General features: G+C 57.0%; 2 protein-coding genes across 2 annotated transcripts; one reads left to right on the top strand and one right to left on the bottom strand.

Annotated features, from left to right (window-relative positions):
- The first annotated feature begins 1,725 nt into the window (after positions 1–1,725).
- HSP90AB1 (heat shock protein 90 alpha family class B member 1) lies at positions 1,726–11,877 on the top strand. Its single transcript, XM_067564742.1, has 12 exons — positions 1,726–1,832; positions 2,260–2,418; positions 3,064–3,270; positions 3,629–3,788; positions 4,313–4,446; positions 5,111–5,428; positions 6,078–6,243; positions 6,523–6,713; positions 7,138–7,285; positions 8,018–8,286; positions 8,855–9,188; positions 10,357–11,877. The coding sequence occupies exons 2-12, from the start codon at positions 2,260–2,262 to the stop codon at positions 10,464–10,466; spliced, it is 2,196 nt and encodes a 731-aa protein (XP_067420843.1). The 5' UTR covers positions 1,726–1,832; the 3' UTR covers positions 10,467–11,877.
- A 2,383-nt stretch (positions 11,878–14,260) lies between these two features.
- SLC35B2 (solute carrier family 35 member B2) lies at positions 14,261–26,176 on the bottom strand. The gene is made up of 4 exons (XM_067564743.1): positions 26,057–26,176; positions 20,949–21,142; positions 20,250–20,410; positions 14,261–18,330 (listed from the first exon to the last, which is right to left on the bottom strand). The coding sequence occupies exons 1-4, from the start codon at positions 26,116–26,118 to the stop codon at positions 17,392–17,394; spliced, it is 1,356 nt and encodes a 451-aa protein (XP_067420844.1). The 5' UTR covers positions 26,119–26,176; the 3' UTR covers positions 14,261–17,391.

Genomic DNA, 26,176 nt, shown 5'->3' on the forward strand with positions numbered 1-26,176 from the left:
GCAGGGTTGCACTAATTTAACTCTGTCGGTTTCTAAACCAATACGATTACAGCAATACAAAAGCTGTGTAGAGACCGGTCCTGAGCATGACCCCTCAACACAAGCAGGGAAAGTGCCAGCTCCTACCCCAAAATATGATGGGGCAATTTGATCTGTGGAGTAATGCGATGCCTTTCTCTGCCCCACAAGGAACTCATCTGTGTAGCGAAGCTCCTGAGAGCTGCAAAGGGCAGTGGAGGGAGAGAACATGGGACAGTCTTCTAGTGGGGTCTATCTAAACTCTTTTGGGACAGTTGCCCCAGGATTTCACAGGTGCAAGAGCAAGTCCACAGAGCAAGCTTAGTAGGGAGCCTCCAAAGCTTCATTGATTTTTTTTTTTAAGGCCAGAAAGGACCACTGTGATCATCTAGTCTCCTTCATAATGCAGGCCATAAAACCACACCCAGTGATTCCTGCATCAAGCCCCTCATTTCTGGTGGAGCTAGAACATATATTTTAGACAGGTAACCAGTCTGGATGTAGATACTGCAAATGGTGGAGAATCTAGGTAAGATTCTCTCCCAGCGGTTAATTACTCTCACTGTTCAAAAAGTGCACCGTATTTCTAGTCTGAATTTGACTCGGTTGAGCTTCAGCTCCAAACATTGGATCTTGTTATGACTTTTTCTACGAGACTAAAGAGGCAGCTACTATCAGAAATCTCTTCCCCAGGTAGGTACTTCTAGACTGTGATGGAGTTCTCTTACTATCAGCCATGCTTTCAAGACCTCGAATCCTTCTTCTGAACCCTTTTTCAATTTGTAAACATCCTTCTCCATTTACAATTACTTTTTGCAATCCGTTACTTAACCATTTTAATCCATTTAATATGGGCCCTGTTGGTTTTGTATAGTCTACATTTTTTTTTATGAGACTGTCATGCGGGACTAAATTAAGTGCCTTACAGAAATCTAGTATCTCAACAGTTAACTTTGTCAGCCAAACTTGTGATCTTCTCCAATTATACCAAGTTTGTTTGACCTGACCCATTTTTTCATAAAACCGCGTTGTTTGGCATTACGTACGCTGCCAGCTTTTAGTTCTTTACTGACTGCATTCCAGGCCAACCTTTCCGTATTGTGCCTAAGATTGATGGCAGCCTATAGCTGCCTATAGCTATAGCCTATAGCTTCCCCAGTCATTCACTTTACCCTTTTTAAATGCTGGTAATCACCTTTTTCCCCGTCTTCTTGAAAATGACAGGTAAGGAAGGATGGGACAAGGGGAGAAAGCAGAAGAGGGGACACAGGGGTATGAAGAGAGGAGATGGTAGTGTGGAAGGGAAACACAGGGGATGGAGTTGCTGATGTGTTGAGGGGTTCCTTGGGTTTTGAGTTACAAGGGAATTGGATGCTAGTGTGGGGGGCTGAGAACTGAGGGAAGTAGGGGGGATGGGGTACCAGGAAAACTCCTCAAGAGATTTGAGGTGTCGGGTTGGACTAGCAGGGGAGACTCACAAGTAGTGGGGTGTCAGGGGGGTACCTCAGTAGTGGGGGAAGAGGCGTGAGGGGAGTGGATACAAGTTGCTTCCCAGGTACTGGGCTGAGGGAACGTGGGCTAGATGTGTGGGGTGGGCAAAGGGCTGCAGGGAGATAAAGTACCAGGATGCGCTGCAATCTCGGCTTCGCACCAGCTCGGCCCTTTTAAGGCGGAAGGAGCCGGGGGCCGGGCCGGGCCGGCCTCAGCCCTATATAGGGCGGGCGGGGGCGGCCCTGGTTTCTCTCGCGCTCTGTCTCTATCGGCCGCGCAGCCATCCCCGCAGCAGGGACCGAGCCACTCCCGCGCCCAGCACAGTAAGGGCGGCCCGGGGCCCTGGCGCGCGCGCGCGGGGCTGGCTCAGAACGTGGGGCGCCGGGCCGGGCCGGGGGGCGCACGTGGAGCCGCTGGGCGCTGCCATGTTGAGCGGGGCCCCTCGGGGCGGGGAGCGGCCGGGCCGGGGCGGGGCCGGGCCGGGCCGGGGATCGGGGGACGCGGCCGGGTGGGGCTGGGGGGGATGCGGGGCCCTGCTCGCTCAGCAGGTGCCGCCCCCCGATCCCCGCGGGGAGCCCCGGCCCGCCCGGCCCCGGTGCTGGCTTCCCGCCTTGTGGGGCCACATCTGCGCCGGGGCCCGGCCGCGCTGAGGATCCGGCCTAGGGCAGCGGATCTCCCGGGGATGGGGGTGGGGGTTCCGGCCGGCGCCGTGCGGGCAGGTGCTCACAGCCCGGGCTCGTCTCCCGCCAGATGCCCGAAGGAGGAGTACCGCAGCCGCAGCATGGCGAGGAGGAAGTGGAGACCTTCGCCTTCCAGGCAGAGATCGCCCAGCTCATGTCCCTGATCATCAACACCTTCTACTCCAACAAGGAGATCTTCCTGCGGGAGATCATCTCCAACGCCTCCGACGTGAGTGCCGGCCTCTGCCTCGTCCTAGGGTTGCTCTGGCTGTCCCCTGCCTGCCTGCGGAGGCCCTCCAAGAAGCCTGGGCTAGTCAGGGAAGGGCCTGGCAACGGGGCCTTGGGCTCCTCGGTGCGGGAGCTCTGTTTCCCTGGCCTTTGTGCCGAGATTGCCCAGCGGGGGGGGGGGCTGGTTTGATGCCAGTTGTGCTGGTGATCACCTGTCCTTAGGAGAAGGTGGGAGATGCCCAAATAATTCCCGCCTCCGGGCCCAAGCTGATGCTGGAGTAGCGGGCCTGGCACGAGCAGAACTCGGGGGTGCAGAGGCAAGCCCTAGTGGCAGGGGCCCCTGCCCCCTTTGCTTGTTTCTGCTGCCCTTGGGGAAGCTGGCCTGGAGTTGGCTTGTTTGTTTCCAGGCGTTCTCTTCTCCTGCGCGTGTGCTGGGTGAATGAGCCTGTCTCTCTGCCCTGCATGCCGCTCTGAAGCAGGGCGTTTTGTTTTGCCCTCTGGAAGGGTTTGAGTGAAGCCGGAGCCTTTGGGTGACACTATCTCAGGAATCCATGCACCCTCCTGCACAGAGCAGGGAGAGTACAGAATTCAGGGAGCAGGGGGGTGCTGGGTAGACCTTGCTAATGGTCTCTGCCCCCCCTCCCAGGCCCTGGACAAGATCCGTTATGAGAGCCTGACAGATCCCTCAAAGCTGGAGAGTGGCAAGGAGCTAAAAATCGACATCATCCCAAATCCGCGGGACCGCACTCTCACCTTGGTGGACACGGGCATTGGGATGACAAAGGCCGACCTCATCAACAACCTGGGTACCATTGCCAAGTCTGGTACCAAGGCCTTCATGGAAGCCCTGCAGGTGAGTGGCTTTCAGCCTGGCCAGTAGTGCACGTGCAGCCCTCGTGGGCCTGGGCATCTGCTGGGCTCGTGTCCTTCACAGGGCCTTGCAACTTCAGTGCCTGGCTGAGGTGACCCCCTTCTGGGGCTGCATCCCCCCAGGGAGCAGCCCGCAGTGCTCTTGGCTTGACCAGGAGTTTCCCTGGTTCCTTCTGCACAGGGAGGAGGTGACGGTGCCCTGCCCTATCCCTGTCTGTATTTGTGGCCTAATCTTTGTAGGTTGGCCCAGCTCCCTGCTATTAGGACACACCTGACTGCGTTACAGATTGCACTTGTCTCTGGTCTCCTGCCCGTCTCACCCTTTCTCCTTCCCCTTGCAGGCCGGCGCTGACATCTCCATGATTGGACAGTTTGGTGTGGGCTTCTACTCCGCCTACCTGGTGGCTGAGAAGGTCGTGGTCATCTCCAAGCACAACGATGACGAGCAGTATGCCTGGGAGTCATCAGCTGGGGGCTCCTTCACTGTCAAATCTGATCATGGTATGTACTGTGGAGATTGGGTCTGCGGGGAATCAGCTCCCCCCATCCTGTCTGCCATGAATCCCAGAGGAGGGTCTGTGGGGAGCCAGCAACGTACCTCCCACCCTGTCTGCCAAAAGGTCCCCAGAAGGGTAGGAGGTGGCTGATAAGATGGTATGAAGGGATGAGGCATTGTAGTTTGTAGCTGCCACCTAGTGGGGAAGCTAGAATCGCAGGGGGAGAGGGTCCAGGCTCATGGGGTCATGTGTGAAGGTTAAAGTGACCTGTCCACTTGGGTTAGTTCCCAGGTCTAGGCTGTAGGAGCTGGGGGAGAAAGCTCCCCTCAGTGCTAGTCAAAGCCATGGTCTAAGCCTGGTGCAAGGCCAGTGGCAGCGGATTTCTGACCTTGGCTCCTATTAGAAGCGCTGTGATGATCCTCCCTTCAGTTTAGCTGTGGGCTGCCCCTGGCATTGCTGTGGGCTCCTAGTGAGCTCTGTCCAGTGCCCGTGGCCAGTAATACCACTGCCTCTCTCCTCATGTCACAGGTGAGCCCATTGGCCGTGGCACCAAGGTGATCCTTTACTTGAAAGAGGACCAGACCGAGTACCTGGAGGAGCGGCGGGTCAAGGAGGTGGTGAAGAAGCACTCACAGTTCATTGGCTACCCCATCACTCTTTACGTACGTATGTGAGAGGTGGGGGGGGGGCCCTCCAACAGAGACCGGCCGGGAATGGGGAGAGGATGGAACGTTCCACCTTGAGCCTTCCCAGCCCCACACGGGGTGAGGGGAGGAGGGGGAGTGTGCGCATGCGTGATGGGCTCGACCAGGGTCTGAAGGCCGGGGCTGTGCTCTCGTTCTGCTGCTGCAGGAGTTGGCCAGTCGAATTGATCAAGGGTGGGAACTAGGTCACTGTGGCTAGGGAGTGGGGATCGCAGAAGGGGTACGCTGGGCAGTCAAACTCACCTTCCTAAAATCTATGCAGGCACCTTGTGCCATTACCTAACCTACACCACCTGGTGGGGGATTGGGGCTAGAACCCCAGCACTCCAGCTCCACCGGTGTGGGCCTCTATTGCATGAGCTATGGGAGGTCTTGCCAGCTGGTGGGCGCCATAGTTCCTTTATTCTCTTTGTTGGCCCAGCCACTGGAAGACACCATGATCGTACTTTGGGCCAGTGCTTTACCTGCAGTGCATCACTGTTGTGTTAGCCTTTGCATGGCGCTCACCAGACCAAGCTCCCATCTCCCTGGGGGCAACCGTGTCTCTGTCGCTGCCCCGATCTCCTGTGCATAGGAGGCCCTGGGTAAGATAGGCGCCTTGGTCTTACTCTTCTCCCTACAGCTGGAGAAGGAGCGGGAAAAGGAAATCAGTGACGACGAGGCAGAGGAGGAGAAAGGGGAGAAAGAGGATGAGGAGGCAGCCCCCAAGGATGAGGAGAAGCCCAAGATCGAGGACGTGGGCTCAGATGAGGAGGAGGAAGAGGGTGGTAAGGGCAAAAAGAAGAAGACCAAGAAGATCAAGGAGAAGTACATCGACCAGGAGGAGCTGAACAAGACCAAGCCCATCTGGACCCGCAATCCCGACGACATCACCCAGGAGGAGTACGGCGAGTTCTACAAGAGCCTCACCAATGACTGGGAGGACCACCTGGCTGTCAAGGTGAGTGTAGGTGCTGGACTGGGCACTCTGGTGGAGGCCGAGGGCCCCTTTCCATCCTGGTTTGTGAGGTATTTGTGCACAGATTCACCTTTCTTCCTCATACGGGTGTCTCCAGTATAGGAAGTGGGGGCCCCAAATCATCCACTAGACCATGAGAGATGCTGGTTCTACTTGGGGAAGCAAATCACGAGGCTGAGCCCATTTGAAATGTTACTGCTGGTCCTGGGGATGGAGCCTCCCACTTAGTTTGCTTGCCCTTTGATCAGCGTGACCCTCATTCCCAGTGTCCTGCTTCATCCTGGTGTGCAGGGTTCTCCTGAAGCCCTGGCTGCAGCTCCTTGGGCAGGAGCGAATGGGGATAGGAGCTGCTGCTTTCGGTGACCTTAGATCCTGCTCAGGAAACACTGGAGGAGTAGATGTGGGGACCCTGGGGCTGAATGGGAATGCAGAGAGTCCAAGTGCTAGCCAGCATGCTGTCCCGCCTGCCTGTCGAATGCATTGTGGGGTAGCCATCCAGTCACCTACCCAAGGCCCTGTGGGAGCTCCTGCAGCTGGGCCAAAGGGAAAGGCCCTTCCCAGGGCAGGGTTAGATAAACGATGTCATGGGAGCTTTGTTCATCTCCTCACCCCCGTGTCTTCCAACCCACAGCACTTCTCCGTCGAGGGGCAGCTGGAGTTCCGAGCTCTGCTTTTCATCCCGCGCCGCGCCCCCTTTGACCTCTTTGAGAACAAGAAGAAGAAGAACAACATCAAGCTGTATGTGAGGCGTGTCTTCATTATGGACAGCTGTGACGAGCTCATCCCAGAGTACCTGAGTAAGAGCCCCCCCCTGCTCTCGTGCAGAGCTCACACTCTAAGGGCTCCCTTGCTTCATTGCTACATTGGCTGCTCCCTCATCGTTGCACCACTCCTAGCGCGTCATACAGCCGCGCTGCGCTGAGGGATGCACAGGGGTTGGGTCTCCTGATGTGGCCTGTAGCTTGGGCTTTCTTGGCTCATGTCCGAGGGGGGGGAGAGGGGGTTGAGTGTGTGCAGTTCTTAGCCTGGCTGTTCTGACCCCAGCCTCCCTGGGCCTGGGCTTCTTTCCTCTGCAGACTTCATCCGGGGCGTGGTGGACTCTGAGGACCTGCCTTTGAACATCTCCCGGGAGATGCTGCAGCAGAGCAAGATCCTCAAGGTGATCCGCAAGAACATTGTCAAGAAGTGCCTGGAGCTCTTCTCGGAGCTGGCTGAGGACAAGGAGAGCTACAAGAAATTCTACGAAGCCTTCTCCAAGAACCTCAAGGTGAGAGCCAGCCAGCCCAACACCTGGGGGCAAAGGGGGACACAGCTCTGCCTCACCTGCCTGTGGGTCATGTCACTTGAGGAGCCAGGGCCTAGTCTAGGATCTGTTCCAAGACCATGACTTGGCTGGGCTGGGCTTATGGCTCAAACCTGCTCTTCCTGGCAGGGCTCTGGAGCAGAAGGGCCAAACAATCTGGCTACTTTGCCACTAAGTGCTGCTGATGCAGCTAACTGTGCCCCAGGGTGCTTGAATGGGTAGCTGAGCCTCCCTGACTGCATCTGCTCCTAACACCAACCCTTGGGTGGCGCCGGGATGTGTGTGGGGAGGGGCTAGATTTCCAAGCTCTTGAGGCCATGGGAGGGCAGGAGAGTGTTAGTGAGCCACCTCCTGGAGCCAGCATCTCAGTCCCCTCCTCTGCCCCCAGCTCGGCATCCATGAGGACTCAACCAACCGGAAGCGCCTGTCGGAGCTGCTGCGCTACCACACGTCGCAGTCGGGCGATGAGGTAGCCTCGCTGTCTGAGTACGTGTCCCGCATGAAGGAAACGCAGAAGAGCATCTACTATATCACAGGTGAGGGCTGCCGGCCTGGGGAGCCAAACCTCCCTCCCACCCCATCACGGGGGCGTGTTGCCTGCCTGCTGGACCTAACTCCCTCCACTCTGCACCCCCACAGGGAAGAGACTATCCCTCTGAGTAGGGATCTCCTCGGCCTGCTGGGATTTGGTGTTGCATTGGATTAGATTCCCTTGGGGGGGCCCCTCCCGTCACCCCAGAATGGGACTCTTCCACCTAGCTTCTGCCTGGCTCCTCAGATAGCTGGTGTGACACGGGGCGTTCCTCCTGGCAGGTGGGCTTTGCTGCCCCCAGTATATCCCTTCTACTCTGTGGGGCAGGCAGGCGAGCTGGGTCACACCCTAGAGGAGCGTGAAGCTGGGAGGATTGTATGGAAAGGGGACCCTCCTCCCCAGAAAGTCTAACACAGATGCATTCCCAGCCTCTTGTAATAGGCTGCAGCCTGAAATAGGGCTGTTGCCCTATTTCCTAGAGAGAGAGGCACTTGTTGATCAGGTGCTTTGGGATCCTTGGCTGGTAGGTGGATACACAAGTTCTGTGGTCTAATTTCTCCAAGCCCTATCCCTGGCACTGTGGGGCCAGTTGACCCTTGGAATAGGGCTTCGGCTGAGACGTGGACCCTAAGAGCGTGACATTGAGACCTGGCTGGCCCCAATAGGGATGACTGCCAGAGACCCTAGAGCGCAGCCATCTCTGAGCCCTGGTGACCCCTTTTTTCTACCAGCGCAGGTGAGAGCAAGGAGCAGGTGGCGAACTCTGCCTTTGTGGAGCGTGTGCGGAAGCGTGGCTTCGAGGTGGTGTACATGACAGAGCCCATCGACGAGTACTGCGTGCAGCAGCTCAAGGAGTTTGACGGCAAAAGCCTGGTGTCCGTCACCAAGGAGGGGCTGGAGCTGCCCGAGGACGAGGATGAGAAGAAGAAGATGGAGGAAAGCAAGGCGAAGTTCGAGAACCTCTGCAAGCTCATGAAGGAGATCCTGGATAAGAAGGTTGAAAAGGTGAGGGGGGGGGATCCCATCCTGAGTCCTGGCTCAGTGGGGAAGAGGAGCTAGGCGCCACTAAATTCAGACAAGGATTGTACCTTGGCTCGGTGCGTGGCCTCATCTCCAGCAGGGAATCAGCTGAAGGAGACTACAGGTCCCAGCATGCACTGCCGCATCTTGCTCTAAGCAGCCAGGCTGCAGGTGCTGGGCACTGATCCAGAGACCTGTGTTGGTTGGGGGGGTGAAGCTGCGGGAACGTGTACTGGGTACTGAGGCGTTGGCGGAGCTGCCTGTGCTGTTCCAGATGGTGGTCCTGAAGCTGGCTGGGGGGTCCCTACTCGCTTTGGGGCTGTCTGTCCTTTGGATGTGATGGTGATATGGCCAAGTCATAGGAGAGATGCTATGCTGTGGAGAGCATCCATGCCCTTGCCTGCAGCCCCTCATTAACCATTTGTGGGTGTCTCCGGCTGAGCCTGACGAAAGGGCTGGGATCCCTGTGTCTGCTGTGACCAGCCCCAGTCAAAGGCACACTAGACTCTGCCCTGCTTTTGCCTGGCCTGCTAACCTGCGGGTGCCTCCCCAGGTGACCATCTCAAATCGGCTGGTCTCGTCGCCGTGCTGCATTGTCACCAGCACCTACGGCTGGACGGCCAACATGGAGCGTATCATGAAGGCCCAAGCGCTGCGGGACAACTCCACCATGGGCTACATGATGGCCAAGAAGCACCTTGAGATCAACCCCGACCACCCCATCGTGGAGACCCTGCGCCAGAAGGCCGAGGCCGACAAGAATGACAAAGCTGTCAAAGACCTGGTGGTGCTGCTGTATGAGACGGCCCTGCTCTCCTCTGGCTTCTCCCTGGAAGATCCCCAGACCCACTCCAACCGCATCTACAGGATGATCAAGCTCGGGTTGGGTAAGTGTCCCAGGGGACTGGGTGCCACAGAGCTGGCCTCTCTTGGTAGACTCTGGGGAAGGAGCTTTTTCCAGCTCTTCCATTCCAAGGAGCCAAAGACCCTGGTTTTGATGGCATACCCGGAAAGCTAGAAGTCAGGGGCATGTTAGCCAGTTGAGTTGGCCTTTGGCTTCAGCACATAGCAGGTTCCTTAGGATGGAGCAGTAACTCTTGTCCTGCCCCAAGGACACTCACGCCGGCCACTACATGGAGTGCTAATCCCTCAGGATTTTGGCTTTTCCTTTCCTCAGTTCATGGAAGGAGTGGTCCTAAGGAGAGCTTTCCTGGTCTGGCTCACAGCAGGAAGTGCAGGGGAGGGAAGCACCTGCGGGAGGCGCCATCTCCTGGCATGAAGCATATCCTGCTCTTACGCTGTGACAGGAGGGTGTGAAATGTGCCTTGTCCTGTGCAAGATGGAATGGATCAGCATGCGGAGGCATTAGCTAGCACGTGGAAGGCCAGTGGCATGGGCTGGCAGCATGTGGGAGTAGAGCTGGTTAGAAAATGGGCTTTTTTTTCCTAGTGGAAAACTGTGACTGCAGTGAGAAATCGAAACCCCAGAACTGTGTGATTAACTTCTGATGCAGCAATGCTGCCCTTGGGACTTCCTGGGCCTTGTAGTTTCAGTGCCTCATGCCTCCATTTGTCTCCATGGGTCTTACCACATCTCCCACAATGCACCATTTCCCCCTTTAGAGCCTGTGGTGCATCATGGGAAATGTAACCCTGTGGTGAGCCTGGCCTGTCAAGGAGAATGAATGGGGACAGGCGGCGCGGAAGCAGCAGTTCTGAATTGGAAGGTAGTTTTCAGGGGATAGTTTATTGACAAGCAGTGCACGTTTTGCAAGGAGAGCAGAAGTGCTCTGGCACAAAAAAAGCATTGCTGGAAAACTGGGTTTCTGCTTCAACTGGAATTGTTGGAAACGTTTTGCCCAGCCCTCCGTGGAAGGGCCCGGGGCTGGAAACATCCTGTGGGCTAACTACCCTTCTGCTGAGAAGTACAGGCCTGTTTCTCCACTCAGAGCATGTTGCTCTGGGGACTGCCCCATCCTTTCAGTGGGGCTCCCCTCGTGTTGAAGGCCACCAGCACTGCAAAGTGACCAGTCTGCACATCTCTTTCCCTCCCCAGGTATTGATGAGGATGAGGTGACTGCAGAAGAGCCCAGCGCTGCGGTCCCTGACGAGATCCCCCCACTAGAGGGAGAAGAAGATGCCTCCCGCATGGAGGAGGTGGACTAAAGGGGGCCATTCTCCTTCCCATCTTCGCTCCCTGCATCATAAGGGGCAGGGCCTGGCCTCGGCAGCTGCTACTGACTCCTTGGCTCTCCTATTGTCATTTTCCCCCCACTTGTTTCCCATGGCCAGTAGTGGGTGGGGTTGCGGCGGTCCCAGGCCTGTCTGGTCCATCTGTCTTTCTGCTTGTGTTGCAGCAGCTGTTTGGTTTTGGGGGGGGGGAGGTGTGCTGATGGGTTCTGATTTTCCCCATGGGGGTGGTATCTTGTGCTGCTGCCCCTAGTGTGGGGAGCACTGAGCAACCCTGCCCCAGCCTCCCTCCCCCCAAGCACAGCAGGGAGCCCAGCCCCCACCCCTGGCTGCTGCCTGCCTCCCAGGGTAGGATGTTGTATTTTGTTGTCAGTTTATTTTTTTGGTTCTACTGGAAATTAAAGTATCAACTAGAGAATGCGGTTTACACGGACTGGCTGCCATGTCTGTGCTATATCCACCTGGGGGAGATGGAGACTGGTGCCCAGTACTTCCCAGTAGAGCAATGGCCGGGAGAGGTTTGGGGCTGGGCTGGGACTCCCTGCGGGAAGGGAGTGAGGGTCACCTGGGGGGGAGACTGAGGGGCAGAGAGATCCGTGCTCCGTGGAGGTCTTGGGCAGAGGCTGCATGCTGCATTCAATCAGTTGCAGCCTTAAGCACTCCCCTTCCCTACTCCCCCCCCGGGGCCTTTCATTAAACTGACCCCCAGGGCAGGGGCTCTGTGGGCAGGGCTGAGGATTGTGATGCTGTGGCCCCTGCTTGCCCTTCAGGCTGTATGCCACAGGCAGGGAATGGGGCTTGTCTCTTCTTTACAGGGAAGGCAGGGTTAGAGCTCCTTTGTCTCTGCTGCGTGTACTCCCGCTCACTTGCCTACCCTCCACCTCCCATGGGGAGGGCACCTCACTTTGATGGAGGCTTCCTGAGGAGCTGGGTGAGCTCATCTCTGCCTCCTTCAGCTCTGGCTTTTCAGCGGGGGGGGGTAGCTATACATGTGCAAATGCTGTGGGAGGCCGAGGCAGGGTCAGCAGAAGTCATGCCTCTGCTGAGATTTGTGCAAGTCTTATCTGAACAATTCAGCTCGTCTGCACTGCCCCCAAAGCCTGTGGCCAGTGCCCTCCCCTCTACCTTCTGTCTTCTCTCAGCAGAGCTTTCTCTGGCTCCAACTTGTTTGCACAATCCTAATCCACTGCATGAAGTGTGATGCCTTTAATGGCACTGGAGTTCAAGGGCCTGCTTGCTGCAGCACGGGGGGCTGACCTGGAGCCCCTTAGCTTGTGGCTGAGTATTTACCCCCAGACGTAGCTGCTGCTCTCTGGGTTTGTGCAGTCTAAATGCTACCCTGTGGAAGAGCGCTGTTTCCTCCAGCCCTACCCTTTTGGTGCTTGATGATCTTGGGTGTGGAACACAGACAGCTGGAGGAAGGGCCAGGGCTGACCTCACTTGCTGTCTTCACGAGGAGTTGGAGTGGAGCAGTGTGGGAAGAGTTCACCCTTTTCCTCCAGTGCTCTTGGCTGAGCTGTACCTTCCCTCTTGGCCCTATGGAAGGGTGGAGAGCTGTGGGGCAGGGAGTGAGTGCTGCTTCTCTCAGAGGATAGAACAGAGATGTAGGACTCCTATCTTGCCACAGAGTGGCACTCTCCCCCCAACCACTGCAGCCTGCTGGGAGATGTTAGCCTAGGGGCTGTGTGTGTGTAGTCCTGCAGGTTGTCTGCTGGGGGTTAATCAGTTATACAGGGGGTAGCTCTATGTTAGCTCTTCCCTTGTGTGCTACACACCTGGGACCTTCATAAAAACACCATGGCCCAAAGCACTCTCAGGCTGCTCCTTCCTACCTCAGGGGGGCCAGACAGAGAGTCAGGACCCACAGGCAGATGGATGGGCCTTCAGGAGCAGAGCCAGCCTCTTGGAGGGTGCTGGCATGGGCTGGTCCGTGCTAGGCTCTGGCCTCCCTTGTTCTGCCAGCTCACTCCTTGGGGGGGGAAAGGGGGTCAGAGAGCTAATTCAGCTAATAGGTGGCTGTTGTGCTGAGGGGGAATAGGGAGGAGTTTAGCCCTACACTTGGTGGGCAGGTGCTTTTGCAGTAGGGGATGGGAGTAAAAGGTTGGCTAAGGGCTGGAGGTTACACCCTGCCCCCGCCTGTCTGTGGCTGTTTGCTCCCTGTTGCCCATCACGCAGCTGGCCCAGCTCAGCAAACGGGTAAGTGCTACGTCCCCAGCACCTGCCTCTGCTCAACAGCCCCCTCCCCACATTTGGCTGGGGGGGTAGCAGGCCATAAGCACCTGGGTGCTGCTGCTGCCCACCCTTGTGCTCCTCCAGTGCCTGCATTCAGCTGTGCAGGGTAGAAGTGGGGGAGCAGTGACCAGCTGTGAGGGGGGAGAAGAGCTCTCCTCTTAGGTAGGCCTGGAAGTTATTGGGGGGGGGGCTGCAGCTGCCTACAGGTGATTGTGAGGCCTTAGCAGGAACTTTGCAGGCTTTTTAGGCATAGGAGGGTGGCACCAGGGTCCTCAGTGCCCAGCACACTTACACCGACCCCTAGCTGCAGCCCCCCCCCCCTCCAGCAGGCCTGCCCACAAGGATGGCACCTGTGCCTCGCTGACACAAAATGGAGCAATCTCCATCTTCCACACAAGGGCCAGAGCCTACAGCTCCCAGCATGCAATGGGGGTGGGGGGGTGCCCCATGTCCCAGGGGTTTGTGGGCTGGATTGGTTGCTGGGAGTTGTAGTCTTCCACTTTCGTATTGACGGCCGGAGGCGCATATTCAAGTGTTCCGGTCCTTGTGTAACAGCACCCCCGGCTGCAGGTTTTTTCAGCCAAGAATATTTTCTCATGCAAAAAAATGGCCCAGCACAAACACAGCTTTCACCCCCAGTTCCACTTTTCTCAACAAAACTTCAACTTAAATCCCTCGAGGGAAACACCCGGGGGGGGGAGGGGGAGTGAGCCAAGGTGAGCAAAGAACTAGGGGAAAAGCCACACCTGGAACTGGAATTCACCTGTGTCCCAAACGTGGGGGGACTCCAGGAGCTCAGCCTGCAAGCGCCGCAGGGAAGGGAGGGGGCGACTGGCCTGGACTCGCAGCCAGGTGCAGGCTCCACCCTAGGAAGGCTGGGCATAGCCATGCTGCTGCTAGGCTGCACTTCTGCTGTCCTACACCTCAGCCCAGCAACTGCTCCAGCCCCCTGCACCCTCATTCCTACAGACTGAGCCAGGACCCTCCTCCTTTTGCCAACCCCCCCCCCCCCATCCATGTCCCCTCTCCAGTTCCCCCCCCAGCTGCTATTCACCAACCCTCCCAACCCCACCATCTGCGCCAGCCCCATGCTCCGCCACTGACCCAGCCTACCATTCGCTGTCACTATCACTGACCTGCAGCGTCTCTGCTCCTGAAGAGGGGCACTGAGCTGGGGGTAGGGGTTGGTGGCCTGAAGCCCCACTCACTACCCAACATTGTGTCCCCTCCCAGCCCCCGAGAGGCGCCAATTAAAAAGTCACAACTGGTGGCTGCTCTCACTGTGTGTGTGTAGTGCCACACGCAGGCTATTTAGGAGGGTGGTGAAGCACTGGAATGGGTTACCTAGGGAGGTGGTGGAATCTCCATCTTTAGAGGTTTTTAAGCTGAGGCTTGACAAAGCCCTGGCCGGGATGATTTAACTGAGGGTAGGCCTGCTTTGAGCAGGGGGTTGGACTAGATAACCTCCTGAGATCCCTTCCAACCCTAATAAGCTATGAGTCTATGGATTTATCATCACCACCCTGGGAGGGGACATGCTCTAGTTCACAGGGCTGCACCATGCCTAAGGCTATGATTTAGTCATGCATAGGTTAGGTAAAAGTCATGGACAAGACATGGGCAATAAACAAAAATTCACAGCCCGTGACCTGTCCATGATTTCTACTATAAATACCCCTGAATAAACCTTAGCTGCTCTTGGAGCACCACTGCTTTGATGCAGAGAGCCGACAGCTGGCCCCTGGCCACTCACTGCTCCAAGGACCCCGTAGACTACTAGTCAATGGCTTCTGGGGCCTCCCCCGGCACTGCTGCTCAGATGGTTCCCGGGGCCAGCTGCACCAGCCGCTGCAGCTGTGGAAGTCACAAGAGGTTCTGGAATCCATGATTTCCAGGACAGACTCGCAGCCTTAACCACGCAGAGGTGGCTGAAAGAAAGCAAGTGAAGCTGTATCTTAATGAACAGGGGTATTTTCACTGGATTCCTGTCTCTGACGATGGCCAGTGCCAGATGCTTCAGTGGAAAGGATAGAAAATCACCAGGATGGACAACATGCTCACAGGAGAAGTTTCTTCCTACACTCCCCCAGGCAGTGGCTGGCACACACTCTGAAGCAGGAGGATTTATAACCCTTCTATTTTTAATGGTGCAGTTCTTATGATCCATACAAATGCCTGTGTCTTTTCGGAATCCTGTTATTGTTCTTCGCCTCAAGGGTATCTTGTGGCAGTGAGTTCCACAGACTAACGTGCACTACATGAGAAAGTGTTTCCTTCTGTGTTTTGAAGTTGGCACCTTCCCATGTCATAGAGTAGCCCCTGGCTCTGGTACGATGACAAAGGCTGAAAAGCAAGGCTCCCACCTACCTGCGATAGACCACTCCATTTCCTCTCTTCTCCCATAAAACAGTCCCACTCTTTCCAGTCTCTCCTCACATGCAAGGCTCTCCCAGTCTCTGCTCATTCTCGTCACCCAGCTCTGACCCTCTCTCTTGCTGCGTGATCTTTTTGGAGAGCAGGGGACCAAAAGTGCACTCAGTACTGGAGGTGAAGCACATCTGAGCACTGTATGGAACGGTGTTAGCCTAGCAGGGAGGTTATTCCTTGGTGGCTCTTCTTCAAACAGCTTCCCACCTTGCTGGCTCCTCAATAACTGCTCCCCGCAGCGGGAAGAGGAAGCCCGTTTCACCCACTCTCCTCCTGTAGGGTGGAGGTTCTGAAGCCGGGGTTTGGCACAGGTCATGGCCCCATGAAGGACGCATTCCCTTATGGCCTTGTCACAGCAATGGGGCTTTGGGGGGGCAGGCACTCAGCAGGGCTTAGAGCAGCCCCCACCCAGCTGTGGAAAGCAGAGCTAGCAGAGGCCCTGGCAGAACCCACAGGAAAGCCGACCAGAGTCTACTGCCAAAGAAACAGGTGTCCATGAACAAGCTATGTTTACCCAGCCAGAGAGACAGGAGCCATGGGCAAGCCTGCAAGGCAGACTCGGGCACAGAGGGCTAACAGCCATCTCCCCCCGTCCTCCCTCCACAGTCCCTGCACCAGGAACACAAACAGGGACAGTGAGCCTCAGCCTTGCTACTTGTAGTCAGCATGAATGGAGGGCTCAGCTGGAACACAGTCCTGGCCCAAAGCCCCTAACCCAGCTCTGCCTACGACGGAGGGAGGCTGGCCTTTGGATAAGGCCCTCGACTACATCTCACAGGAGCTAGGTTCAATGCCAGGGCCTACCCCACCGAACTCAGGCAACTCCCTGCGCCTCTTCCCCCAACTGTAGCATGGGTCTAATACCCCTACCCTGCCTCCCCAGAGAGACGTGATGATAAAGTCTAGGTGTGTGCCACTCAGCCCAACGCCATCGAAGCACCTAGCTGGAGAGCTCCCGAGACGAGGGTGGCTTCCCGCCCCCCACGTGCATTCAGACCCCAGTACATCACCCAAGGAGGGCACCGTTTGCAGCAGCTTTTTCATTTAATAAAATAAAAAGTTGCATTTTAAAAGTACCCAAACCATTTCCACAGCAGATGGGTGGCTAGGTCTGCTCGGAGACAAACGGGGTACTGCTTCAAACGCAGGCTCCCATGGGGCAGCCAGGGCACGGCTCCCTGCAGCCAGGTTTGAGCGCAACCATTGTAGGGAAAAGGAACCTGGTTTGGACTTTGTCCTGTCTCAGGGACCACTGCGCACCGCCCAGTCCTAGCCAGGCTGCTGCTGGCACTTCCTGCTGGCAGGAAAGGGAGAAACAAGGAGGGGGTGTTTGTGCTTTTCTAAACCGCATGAGCCAATTACAAATCTCCAACGCCACAGAGCAGAAAGAACCCGCAGGGAATCCTGGGAGTTGTAGTTCAAATCTATGGCAAGAGTAAATGTCAATGAAAAGCAGCACAAAAGGAGAATGTCATGGCCTCTGTGAATGGTAGGGAGCCTGCATGCATCTCAGCATAAGAGCCAGAAACTGAAATGACTCACAGCAGGGACAGTGGGGTGGACTGACCTGCCACGCCAGTAAGGACAAGGCACCTGCCACAAATCCAGATGGTTACATAGCAGCTCTTTGACCAGCCCTGGAATGGGATGTGGCTAGGGAGGCTCCTGCCCCGCTCCCTAGAGTGCCTCCTACTGAGGCTGGAGTAGCTGGGAGCGCCCCCTCCACAGCCAGCGCTCCTACACCACCTGCTGCTGGGGCAGGCTGAGACTGGAGCTTCCCTTACAATCATTCAGATTTTTAAAGAAAAATTGAAGATAGTGTTTTCTTGCCACTCCCTTATTATCGGCTCTGTGGTGAGGAGAGATATGGGGAGTGCAGCTGGAGACGAGAAAGTGCCAGGGAATAAAGCTCCCTTGTTCATAAATAATCTTCAACAGAAGCCACGAGCAACGGATGGAGCTCGGGCAGGAGTTAACTCCCCTGCACTCCTGGGAACTAGACCCGCCCCTGCTCCCTTCCTGGGGCGAGCTCAGGGAACTGAGATACTCTGACCTATTAAGGCAACTGGAGAGAGATGCGGGTGCAGCCTGGAAAGCATCTTGCTTCCCCCAAGCCCACTCCTTCTCCAGGAAAAGCAGCTGGCAAAGGGAGTCATTGTTTCTCCTCCCACTCCTCAGAGAAATAAAGCAAGTGCCCTGCAGTGGGAAAGGGAACGGAGGGGCACAGTCTGTCCCACGGCCCCTAAACCTTCTGCACCGGAGCCTCGCTAGTGGGCGGCTTCTTGCTGTGCTTCTTCATGCGGCCGCGGGCGTAGACGCGCAGGAAGAGCGCCAGAAAGACGACAGCCACCCCCAGCCCGCCCACCACGGTGACGGCGTGCCCGTAGATGAGGCAGGAGAGCAGGATGGCGAAAGCCTGGCGCAACGTCATGATGATGGTGAAGACGGCCGCCCCGAACTGATTGATGGTGTAGAAGATGAAGAGCTGGCCGAAGGCGGAGCAGATCGACAGCAGCACGGCGTGGGCCGCGAACTCAGAGTGGCGCGCCATGAAGCGAGCGGACTCCAGCAGGGCGCCCTGCTCCAGCAGCGAGCCCATCGTGAAGAGGCAAGAGAAGACATTCACCCCGAACATCATCTGCACCGGGGACATCTTGTAGGTGAAGAGGGCGTCTTGCCAGTTGGAGGTGAAGCTGTCGAAGACGATGTAGCCGGCCAGGAGCACCACGCCTGAGAAGGTGGTGACGGTGGAGAGGTGCTTGTCAGGGGCGCTGGAGAGCAAAAACATGCTGACTCCCACCGAGATGAGCACCGCCGTCAGGTACTCCCAGTACTCGTAGCTCTTGCGCGACACCAGCTTGCCCATCAGCATGACCGGGATCACCTTGGAGGCCTTGGCTAGCACCTGGGTGGGAAAGCTGATGTACTTGAGTGCCTCATACTGGCACCAGCTGCTGAGGATGTTGGAGAGTGAGGCAAAGGAGTACTTGTACATGGGGGCGCCATGGCGCGGCTGCTTGGTCAGAGCACAGTACAGGCCAGCTACGGTGAAGGCCAGGATCCGGTTCATGAAGACCAGGAACTGGGAGTCCTTGAACTTCTCGCCAGGATCTGTCTCGGTGGCACCATACGTCCGGGTCATGACACGCTCCTGGAGGACCCCCCACGTCAGGTAGGAAGCCTGCAAGGCATGAGGAACAGAGGGTGAGTGAGGAGTAGGGATGCCAGCCAGCAGCCACCACACGCAGTAAGGAACAGGCCTGTCTCAGCACCTCTCCATTTGCACCCGGCCAGGCCTCCCCCTGCACCCAGCGAGGAGATGGTCCCTGCCACCACTGCATCCAGCAGGGGATCAGTGAATAGGCCTGCCCAGGCACTTCATCCTCACTCCCACTGCACCCAGCAGAGAGCCAAGAGAGAAGTCAGCATGGCTCCTGTCCAGCTGCGTGCAGAGGGAGCAGCGGGCAGCACTTTGTTACGCAAAGATCTGGAGAGCGCTCTCCTCCCGACGCAGCTCGTCCTACAGTTACGGCTGTAAATACCCAATGAAAAATGTGTTCTGGCTCTCAAGTTTACAGCCCCAAATTCAACAACACAGGAAATGACAGAGCAATTATCCCAGCAACCACATTAGCTCTCCCCTCTGCCCGTGTACACTTTATGGGATACACTTTACAACATAAACAGTTCTATATTAAGTTGCCTGTTTAACCAGAAAAGCAGGAATAGAAAACATGACAAAGACGTGACCAAGATCCTGGGTGCCCATGGAACCTCCACACTGCAGTTCCTGCCCTTTAACACTACAGCCTTGATGGTGCATTAACACAGTTTTTTGAATCTAGTTTCCTAGGTCATTTCTTAAACCAAAAACAATTCTAATTTCAAACCCAGCAAAGGAAACTGCCCTCCACGAGGACAATCGTCTGTCCATCTAGGTCAGGGGTGGGGAACCTTTTTGCTGTCAAGGGCCTGATGGTGGCCCTGGCGGTGGGGGGGAATTCAGCGGCAGGGGACGAATTCAGCGGCGGCACAGTTCCATGGGGGGGCAGTATCCGCCGCCGAAATCCTGCCGCCGTTTCCACCTTTTCAGCGGCGCAGTTTCACGGCGGTCGCAGGGTTCCGTGGGGCAGTAACAGCCTCCGAAGTCCCCCCGCCGCCGAAAATGGGCAAACGGCGGCAGGGTTTCGGCGGTGCGCACTTCCCGCCCCCACGGAACGCCGCCGCAAAGGCCAGAGCAAATGTTTTCGCGGGCCTTACAGAGCCCGACACGGGCCGGATCAAATTATTTCCCGGCCCGCGGGCCAGACATTCCCCACCCCGATCTAGGTACCTGCATGGCGCTGCTGCCATAGTATCATAATGGAGATATTCTCCTACCTCCAACTGTACAGCTGGGAGACTGATATACAGAGAGAGAAAGTGACTTGCCCTAAATCACACAGCGAGTCTGTGACAGAACCAGGAACTGAATGCTGATCTCCTGAGTCCCCATCCAGTGCCTTCACCACAAGGCCATCCTTCTTCTCACTGTTTGGGCTGCATTTGGGGCATTTTTTGCATAGCTGTGACTCAAAGAAGCAGGATCAGAGTTTCCTCTTTACCTCAACTGAACTCAAACACTGGATAGCTTGGGTTTTTTTTCTGTTTCCTAGTAAAATCTACCTCTGGGCAGAGCCTGAGCTTAGGAAATTTCAGCCCCAGGAGTGAGAACACGGAGTTAAACTGCACCGTGCTTTGATGCATGAAGCACAGTGGGGCCAGAACAACAGCTGCTTCAAAAACCAATGATAAAGGGCAGCAGCTCGCCCACCCAGGTGCGTGTGCAGAGCACAGAGCAGAGAGACAATAGCTTCCAGCCCACCAGACACTGGCTGAATGGCTCTCCAAGACCCTCAAAGGGCTACAGTGCAACCAGCCTGGAGCACTCCATTCTCGATTGCTGCTGTCTACAGAGACTATGGGTCCCAGCATGCAATGCTGCCAGGCCAAACACCCTGAGAACGCTTGATGCTGGGACTCAGTCTCTTGGGACCACCAACTGGCAACTTGCATCAGATCACCCCTCCATCTGTGCCCATGGACACGTCGGGGCTCTACCTGGAGACCCGCGGCACAGAAGAGCAGCTTGAGAACCTGCCGGGCCGTCGAGGACTCCAGGGTCTCATTCCGGACCGCCAGGGAGACATCATCTGGGTGCGCGGACTTGGCCTCACTGCCAAAGACGCAGGACTTGATGACGGGGAAGCAAATGCCGCGGCCTGGAGGGGTGAGAGAACCAGGGGGCCATGTGAACTTAGGAGGGAGTCCTTCTTCCCTCCCAACCCCCTCTGCCCGTGCTAACCCACCCACCTGTCTGGGCTGTGGCAAGGTAGAGCTTGCGGCCTTCCATGGGCTGTATCTATAAAGCCCCTGCAATTGGCTCACTCAAACCCTGCCCAGCCACATACCCCTGTCCCCCTTTGCCAACAGGGCCCTTCCCAGCTGCGAACAGGGAGCAGGCAGGCCCTCAGCGCCGCAATGCCCACAGTGCCTCTCACACATTCCAGAATATCTAACCAGGAACAGCCACAGCAGCGATAAAGCAGCAGAGCTGAGCCAGATGAGTTTGGCCGTCTCCAGGCAGCCCCTAGCTGGCACTGAAACAGCGAGAGAGCTCTGCAAGGGGCTCAGGGCTGGAACAGAAGAGGGGTAGAGGAGATCAGGACCGAGGTGCATTGGCGGAGGGGTCAGGTGAGCCCAGGCTAGAATAGCCCGGGGGACGGAGGCCAGAATTGAGGTGCATTGACCCCCTCTTACCTGTCTCCAGGTAATTCTTTCTCTTGAAGTACTGGATGAGCAGAAACCCTGGCACCAGGATGCTTGCATAGCCCGCAGCATTGACGAAGAACCGGAAGAGCCAGAAGTCCCCCCATGAGTCCTGCAGGGCAGCTGATACCTCTTCACTGGCAGCCACGATGGGGAAAGCAGCCAGCACCACAGCCAGGCACAACCTGCCAAGAGAGGGAGATACAGGTGGTGAACTGTAAGGGGGCCACTCGCCCTGCCGGCAGCACCAGGGATGTGCCAGCCACAGCACACTGCGCCAGTTGCAGATTTGCCCCCTCCCGCCCTCCAGCTCAGGAATCATTGAGCACAGCAACAAAGAGAGCAGCACTTTCCTATGACTCTGCACAGGATTTGAGAACATTCCTTCCACCATGTCAGACTCTCATCCTTCCAACTCAGCAGCAAGCTGGGAGTGTAAGATCCCCCGGCCCCTCCTTTGAGAGTTACCCAGGGGCACCTGCAACATGCGACACTTGGATCAAAGAGTTCAGCTCAAAGGGAACACTGGCGTAAGTTACAAAGGAATAGGGAAAACTTCGCAGGGGGTTGAAATGTGTCCTGGACAAATTCCATTCAGCCTCCTTAAATGCCTCCACAGTTTCCACTGGGTACAGGAGTCTTCTGCCCTTCCCATCCTGTGCTGCTGTGAGACTGTCAAACAGCTGCTGCATCTCCCTCTTCCTCCCTCCTCCGCAGGTGGCTACATTTTGGGGCTGGCTGAAGCAATTCCAGCACAGAGCGCTGCTTCGGCTTAGGACCCAGGGTGTTTGCAGCTCCGAACACTCAGGCTCTCCGATGGTGTTAGAACATGGTGCTAATGACGTGGCTTTACACACACACCAACTCCAAGTGCTTTTCCTCTTTGGCGATCTCAATGGCGGGTGTCTAAAGCCACAAAAGGGAAGCAGCAGCTCCTGCCCTGCAGCTGCTGTTTTAGCACCTTCCCGCAAAGCAAACAGCAGCTGTGACTCAAGGGAGGTGAAGGTGAGTGGCCCAGGTGGGAGCCGCCCCCACACGCCCCACTGCAGCAGAAGGGCAGCAGGGGGGAGGTGGGAATGTGGGGAAGAGAATTTCTGAGGGTCTCAGGGGAAAAGGGGAGAGGGGGTGACCTCACTAAGTGAGCACGGGACACACCCAGCGCTTAGAACATGCAGGGACATTCACTAGAGCTGAGAAGAAATCACCAGGGCTCACCCTCAAGGCTGGAGTTAGTGTCTGGGCTCAGGAAGGAACTTTCCCATAGGTGTATGGGGTGGGAGTGTCCAACATTCACACCTCACGGGATGAGCCATGGATCTGCCACCATTAACACAGCAAGGATCCACAGGGACTGACTCAGGTTCTTACCCACTTGGGATAGGCCCAGTATCCCATGCACCTCCAAATCATAGCCTAGGGCAGCATTACATTCAAAGAATAGAAACAGGGCCTGTGTGCAAGGTGTTGCTCTGGGTCGGCAGATGTTGGGGTTGCTGCTGCCCCAAAACAATGACGTCCTACACCCCGCCCATCACGATAAGACCGGGTCAGTGATGCCTCCTAAGTTAGATCAGGGCACTGGGGATCAGGGCTCCTGGGTCCTATTCCTGGTGGCCACTGACTCACTCTGTGGCTCTGGGCAAGTCCCTTCCCCAGCTGCTGCCTCAGTTTCCTGGTTGTAAAACAGGGATGATGATAGCATTCTCGCAGTGGGGCTGTGAGGCTGAATTAGTGTCTCAAGTGCTGTGGGGTCCTCTCATGGAAGGGGACGGAGAAGGATAAAGTGTTCATTACGACAAGGTGCGTTGATGGCCCTCTACGGAGCCTGCGGAGGGGACGCTGCCTTATCAGGCTCTGGTGATCCCAGATATAAATAGTATAGCAGTAGCAGCCTAGAGGCAATATCACTAACAGGGTGTTAAAGACAGGAAAGAAAGTTGTCTTTGACATCCCACTGCCTACAACCCCTCCTGACCCTCTCGGGAAAGGCCTGGGGGCCAAATTCAAAGGACCTTGTCAAGTCACAATTTGCACCAAAAATTCCCTCCCTCCCTATGACTGACAACCCTTGAAATTCCCAACCTAGAGAGCCGTTCAAGCCACTGCTCCACTCTGGGGTCAGTTTTGCCACCTGGTTCACGTGCTTTAGCACATGCTGCAAGAGCTGGATGCTGACGTAGCAGGGGGACGGTTCAACTACCTGGTTTCCCTAAGGTAAAAGGGGCCTGTGGACATTTCTGTGCAGACTGGGTTCTCGCTAGTGATATTTGGGGCATCACTGACTTAGCCCCATCCCACAGAAATGCTCCTCTCGGTAATATCTCCCGCAGCTGGGGACACACGGAATTCTTGTACGTTAACCCTGGGCATCTGGGGTGAAACGACATACACACCCCATCCCTGATTTGTCTGAATTGTCCTCATTCGGAATTAAATCCTCATTGATCACGGTGGGCCTGGTGCCTTGGGCGCTGGGGTGGGGGAAGCAGGAGAAGTGCCCCCTGCTTCACTGAGGTCAGATTTAAGCTAGATTTAACTGCAGGAGTGGGGTCAGGGCTAGCAGGCATGGTGTATACCTCCCACCACCCAATGCTTGGATAGGCAGCTGTGCAGAAGACAGGAGGAGGGGATCATGTGGGGAGAAAGCTAAGGCTGGCCCCGATCACTGATAATCCTTGGGGCTGGGGAGATTTCACAGAGGGCCAGAATGGTAAATGGTTTGGTTATTGGGTGGTGTCTGCTGATGCCTCCCTGGCCCCATCTGAGCCACTGTGGGAGGAGCAACAGCTCTGGTATCCAGCGGAAGGGGAGGGTGCAGCTGGACAATAGCTGGCTCTATCCCTTCAGCTCGCAGGCCCCGCCAGACAGTTCTACACACCAAGTCCCTCCTCTCTGCAACAGGGCGGCTAGTGTTACAGGTACCACCCAGCCTCCTCCTGGCTGGCAGCTCGGCAACCCTTGCCCAGCATGAAAGGAGCTTTCATAAGCTCAGGTCCGCAGAGCGGCCAGGAAATTGGGAGGACAAACTCGGCCGCTGTTCCCCTTCCCAGTGGAGGGGCAACGTTCTGAGACACAATCCCAGCGCCTGGGTGGGACGGAGCCCTGGACCTGCCCCTCCTCCTGGAGTTTCTAATTTAGCCTTGCAGGCACCTCAGCACTTGGGCCCTGGGCTAAGGGTCAGACAAGACCCCTCTGTGCAGAGTAAGACTCCACCTAACCTAGCACAGCTCTAAGACCACAGGAAAGGGGACGGAGAAACCCCTCGAACAAACAAATCCCCCTGGCCCACAGGCTTCTCACACAGCTCTGCTGCTCCTCACTCACAATCCGCAGCCCCCACCCTGCTATTCCAGCCCTGCGTTCCCTCCACCCCCAGTTCTGTCAGTGCCCATAATCCTGACCCACAGCCCCCTGCTATTCCAGCCCTGGGCTCCTCACACACAGCTCTGCCAGTGCCCCTCACTCCTGACCTCCCCAAGCCTGACACAGCTGCGGGCACCTTTTTAAAGAGTCCAAAGCAGACCCCAGTGCCAGTTGCAGTTCCTTGGGGAGTCGGAGATCACATGACCATCTATGGGAAGTTCCCATCCCTCCAAAGGGATGAGCCAGGGCCCTACAGCAGACTGGGCTCGGCAGTGCCTGATCTGCCAGCATGGAGCCTAGAGTGAGGGAGACACATTAACACTGGGCTGCAACAAGTGTCTCCCTCACAAGCCTTCAGGGCCATGGTGACAAGTGCGGAGTATTAGCAGCAGAACACTCCGGGGCTGGTGGCTAATCCCAGCCCAGAACAAGGGGTGTCAAGATCACTCAATCAACAAGGGAAGAGATTGGCTCCAGGGGGCTTTGGGCTTCTCTGGCCCATGAAGGGTCACTCTGATCGGGGGGGGGCATTTCTTGCTTCAAAGGTTTTAGGCTTTCCCCGCAGAACTAACAGTTGGTGCCAAGTCACCAGCATTCTGCCTTTTTTGATTCCTCTGTTAGGGCCAAATTTCCAGGGAGAGCTCACTCAGTAGGCACCAAACACAGAGCCAGATTTTGAAGAGAACTCAGTGCCGTATGGAAAACCTGGCCATAAGCATGGTTGTGGGAACAGAGTGCTGCAGAAAACATGCTCCTGATTCTGGTGCCTAAGTGGGAGACGAGCACTTGACAATCTGGCCCCAAACGAGCACGCTGAGCTCTTTTGAAAAGAGCTGCCCTCTGCAGTAATTCCTGTCTACCCCATGCAAAGGACCCACACAGCTGGCCTGGGAGAGTCCTGGCCAGGCCAGGGGGAACACTTGGGGGAGGGGGAAAGCTTGGATGCTCTAACAGCTGTGACAGGCGGCTGAGCCCAGGGAAATCTAGCCCCAGCCCATCCTGATCTAGGTGTCTCATACCACCAGAGAAGCCAGTCTCAGGGGGGGTTCCTTTCATGACTCCTTCCCCAGCATACTGCAGCCAATTCTCCCAGGGAGCCCCAGTCCCTGCAGGCCACACAGACCCAAGCATCCCTAGAAAGCAGGGTGCCTACACCCCACAGTGACCATAGCCCACATCCAGCCAGAAACCTCTTCACTGGCCCCATTCCACCTGTCCCCCAATACCCAGGCCCTCCACAGGGATTGTTCCTAACGAAGGCCGCTCTCTGAGCACCCAGGGCCACAAGGACCCTGCCAGCCGGGGGCACCCCGACCCCCGGCCCTGCTTCCACCCCGGCTCCGGATGGATCCCTGTCCCCACCAGGAAGTCAGGCCAGCCTAGCGCCAGGGCAGGCAGCGCCACATCAGCCCGGCTCGGGGCTCCAGCTAACCTAGCGTCCCGCCCTGCCTCCCACAGCGGGCCCCCTCCGGGGAAAGTGCCCCCCTCCACCCGGGCGCGATGCAGGGCAAGTGCAGCTCACACCACGCACGCCCCAGAGCAGGAGGCTGCAGCCCCGCGGCCCCTCCCGACGCGCCTCTGCGGGGGCAATTCCGTGGGGGCCCCGCAGGCGCCCGGCACCAATCGGGGCCAGAGGCGCTGCCCCGCGGCGGGTCCCGGGCAGGGAGCCAGCGCTGCGGCCGGCGGGATCGCAGCCCCCCCGCGCGAGCCCGCCCCGCGCCAGCCCCCGGCCCCACCTGCGGCGCATGCTGCCGGCCGGGCCGGTGCGCGCGGCTCCGCGGCCGCCCCGCGCGCCCATGAGCTCCCCGCGGCGGCTCCGTCCCGCTCCCGTCCGGCAGCTGCAGAAGCCGGAGCGC

Source organism: Emydura macquarii, unplaced genomic scaffold (genome assembly GCF_026122565.2).
Source record: "Emydura macquarii macquarii isolate MOO-44397 ecotype Brisbane River unplaced genomic scaffold, CSIRO-AGI_Emac_v2 contig_2676, whole genome shotgun sequence".
In the NCBI taxonomy this organism is placed as follows: domain Eukaryota; kingdom Metazoa; phylum Chordata; order Testudines; family Chelidae; genus Emydura; species Emydura macquarii.

Excerpts from the sequence above, each read along its gene's own strand:
- SLC35B2 (XM_067564743.1), bottom strand. The coding sequence starts at position 26,118 with ATGGGCGCGCGGGGCGGCCGCGGAGCCGCGCGCACCGGCCCGGCCGGC. Across the intron at positions 21,143-26,056 it reads GCCGGCAGCATGCGCCGCAG|GTTGTGCCTGGCTGTGGTGC; the intron begins GTGGGGCCGGGG and ends CTCTCTTGGCAG. Across the intron at positions 18,331-20,249 it reads TCTGTGCCGCGGGTCTCCAG|GCTTCCTACCTGACGTGGGG; the intron begins GTAGAGCCCCGA and ends CATGCCTTGCAG.
- HSP90AB1 (XM_067564742.1), top strand. The coding sequence starts at position 2,260 with ATGCCCGAAGGAGGAGTACCGCAGCCGCAGCATGGCGAGGAGGAAGTG. Across the intron at positions 3,271-3,628 it reads CCTTCATGGAAGCCCTGCAG|GCCGGCGCTGACATCTCCAT; the intron begins GTGAGTGGCTTT and ends TTCCCCTTGCAG. Across the intron at positions 8,287-8,854 it reads TGGATAAGAAGGTTGAAAAG|GTGACCATCTCAAATCGGCT; the intron begins GTGAGGGGGGGG and ends GTGCCTCCCCAG.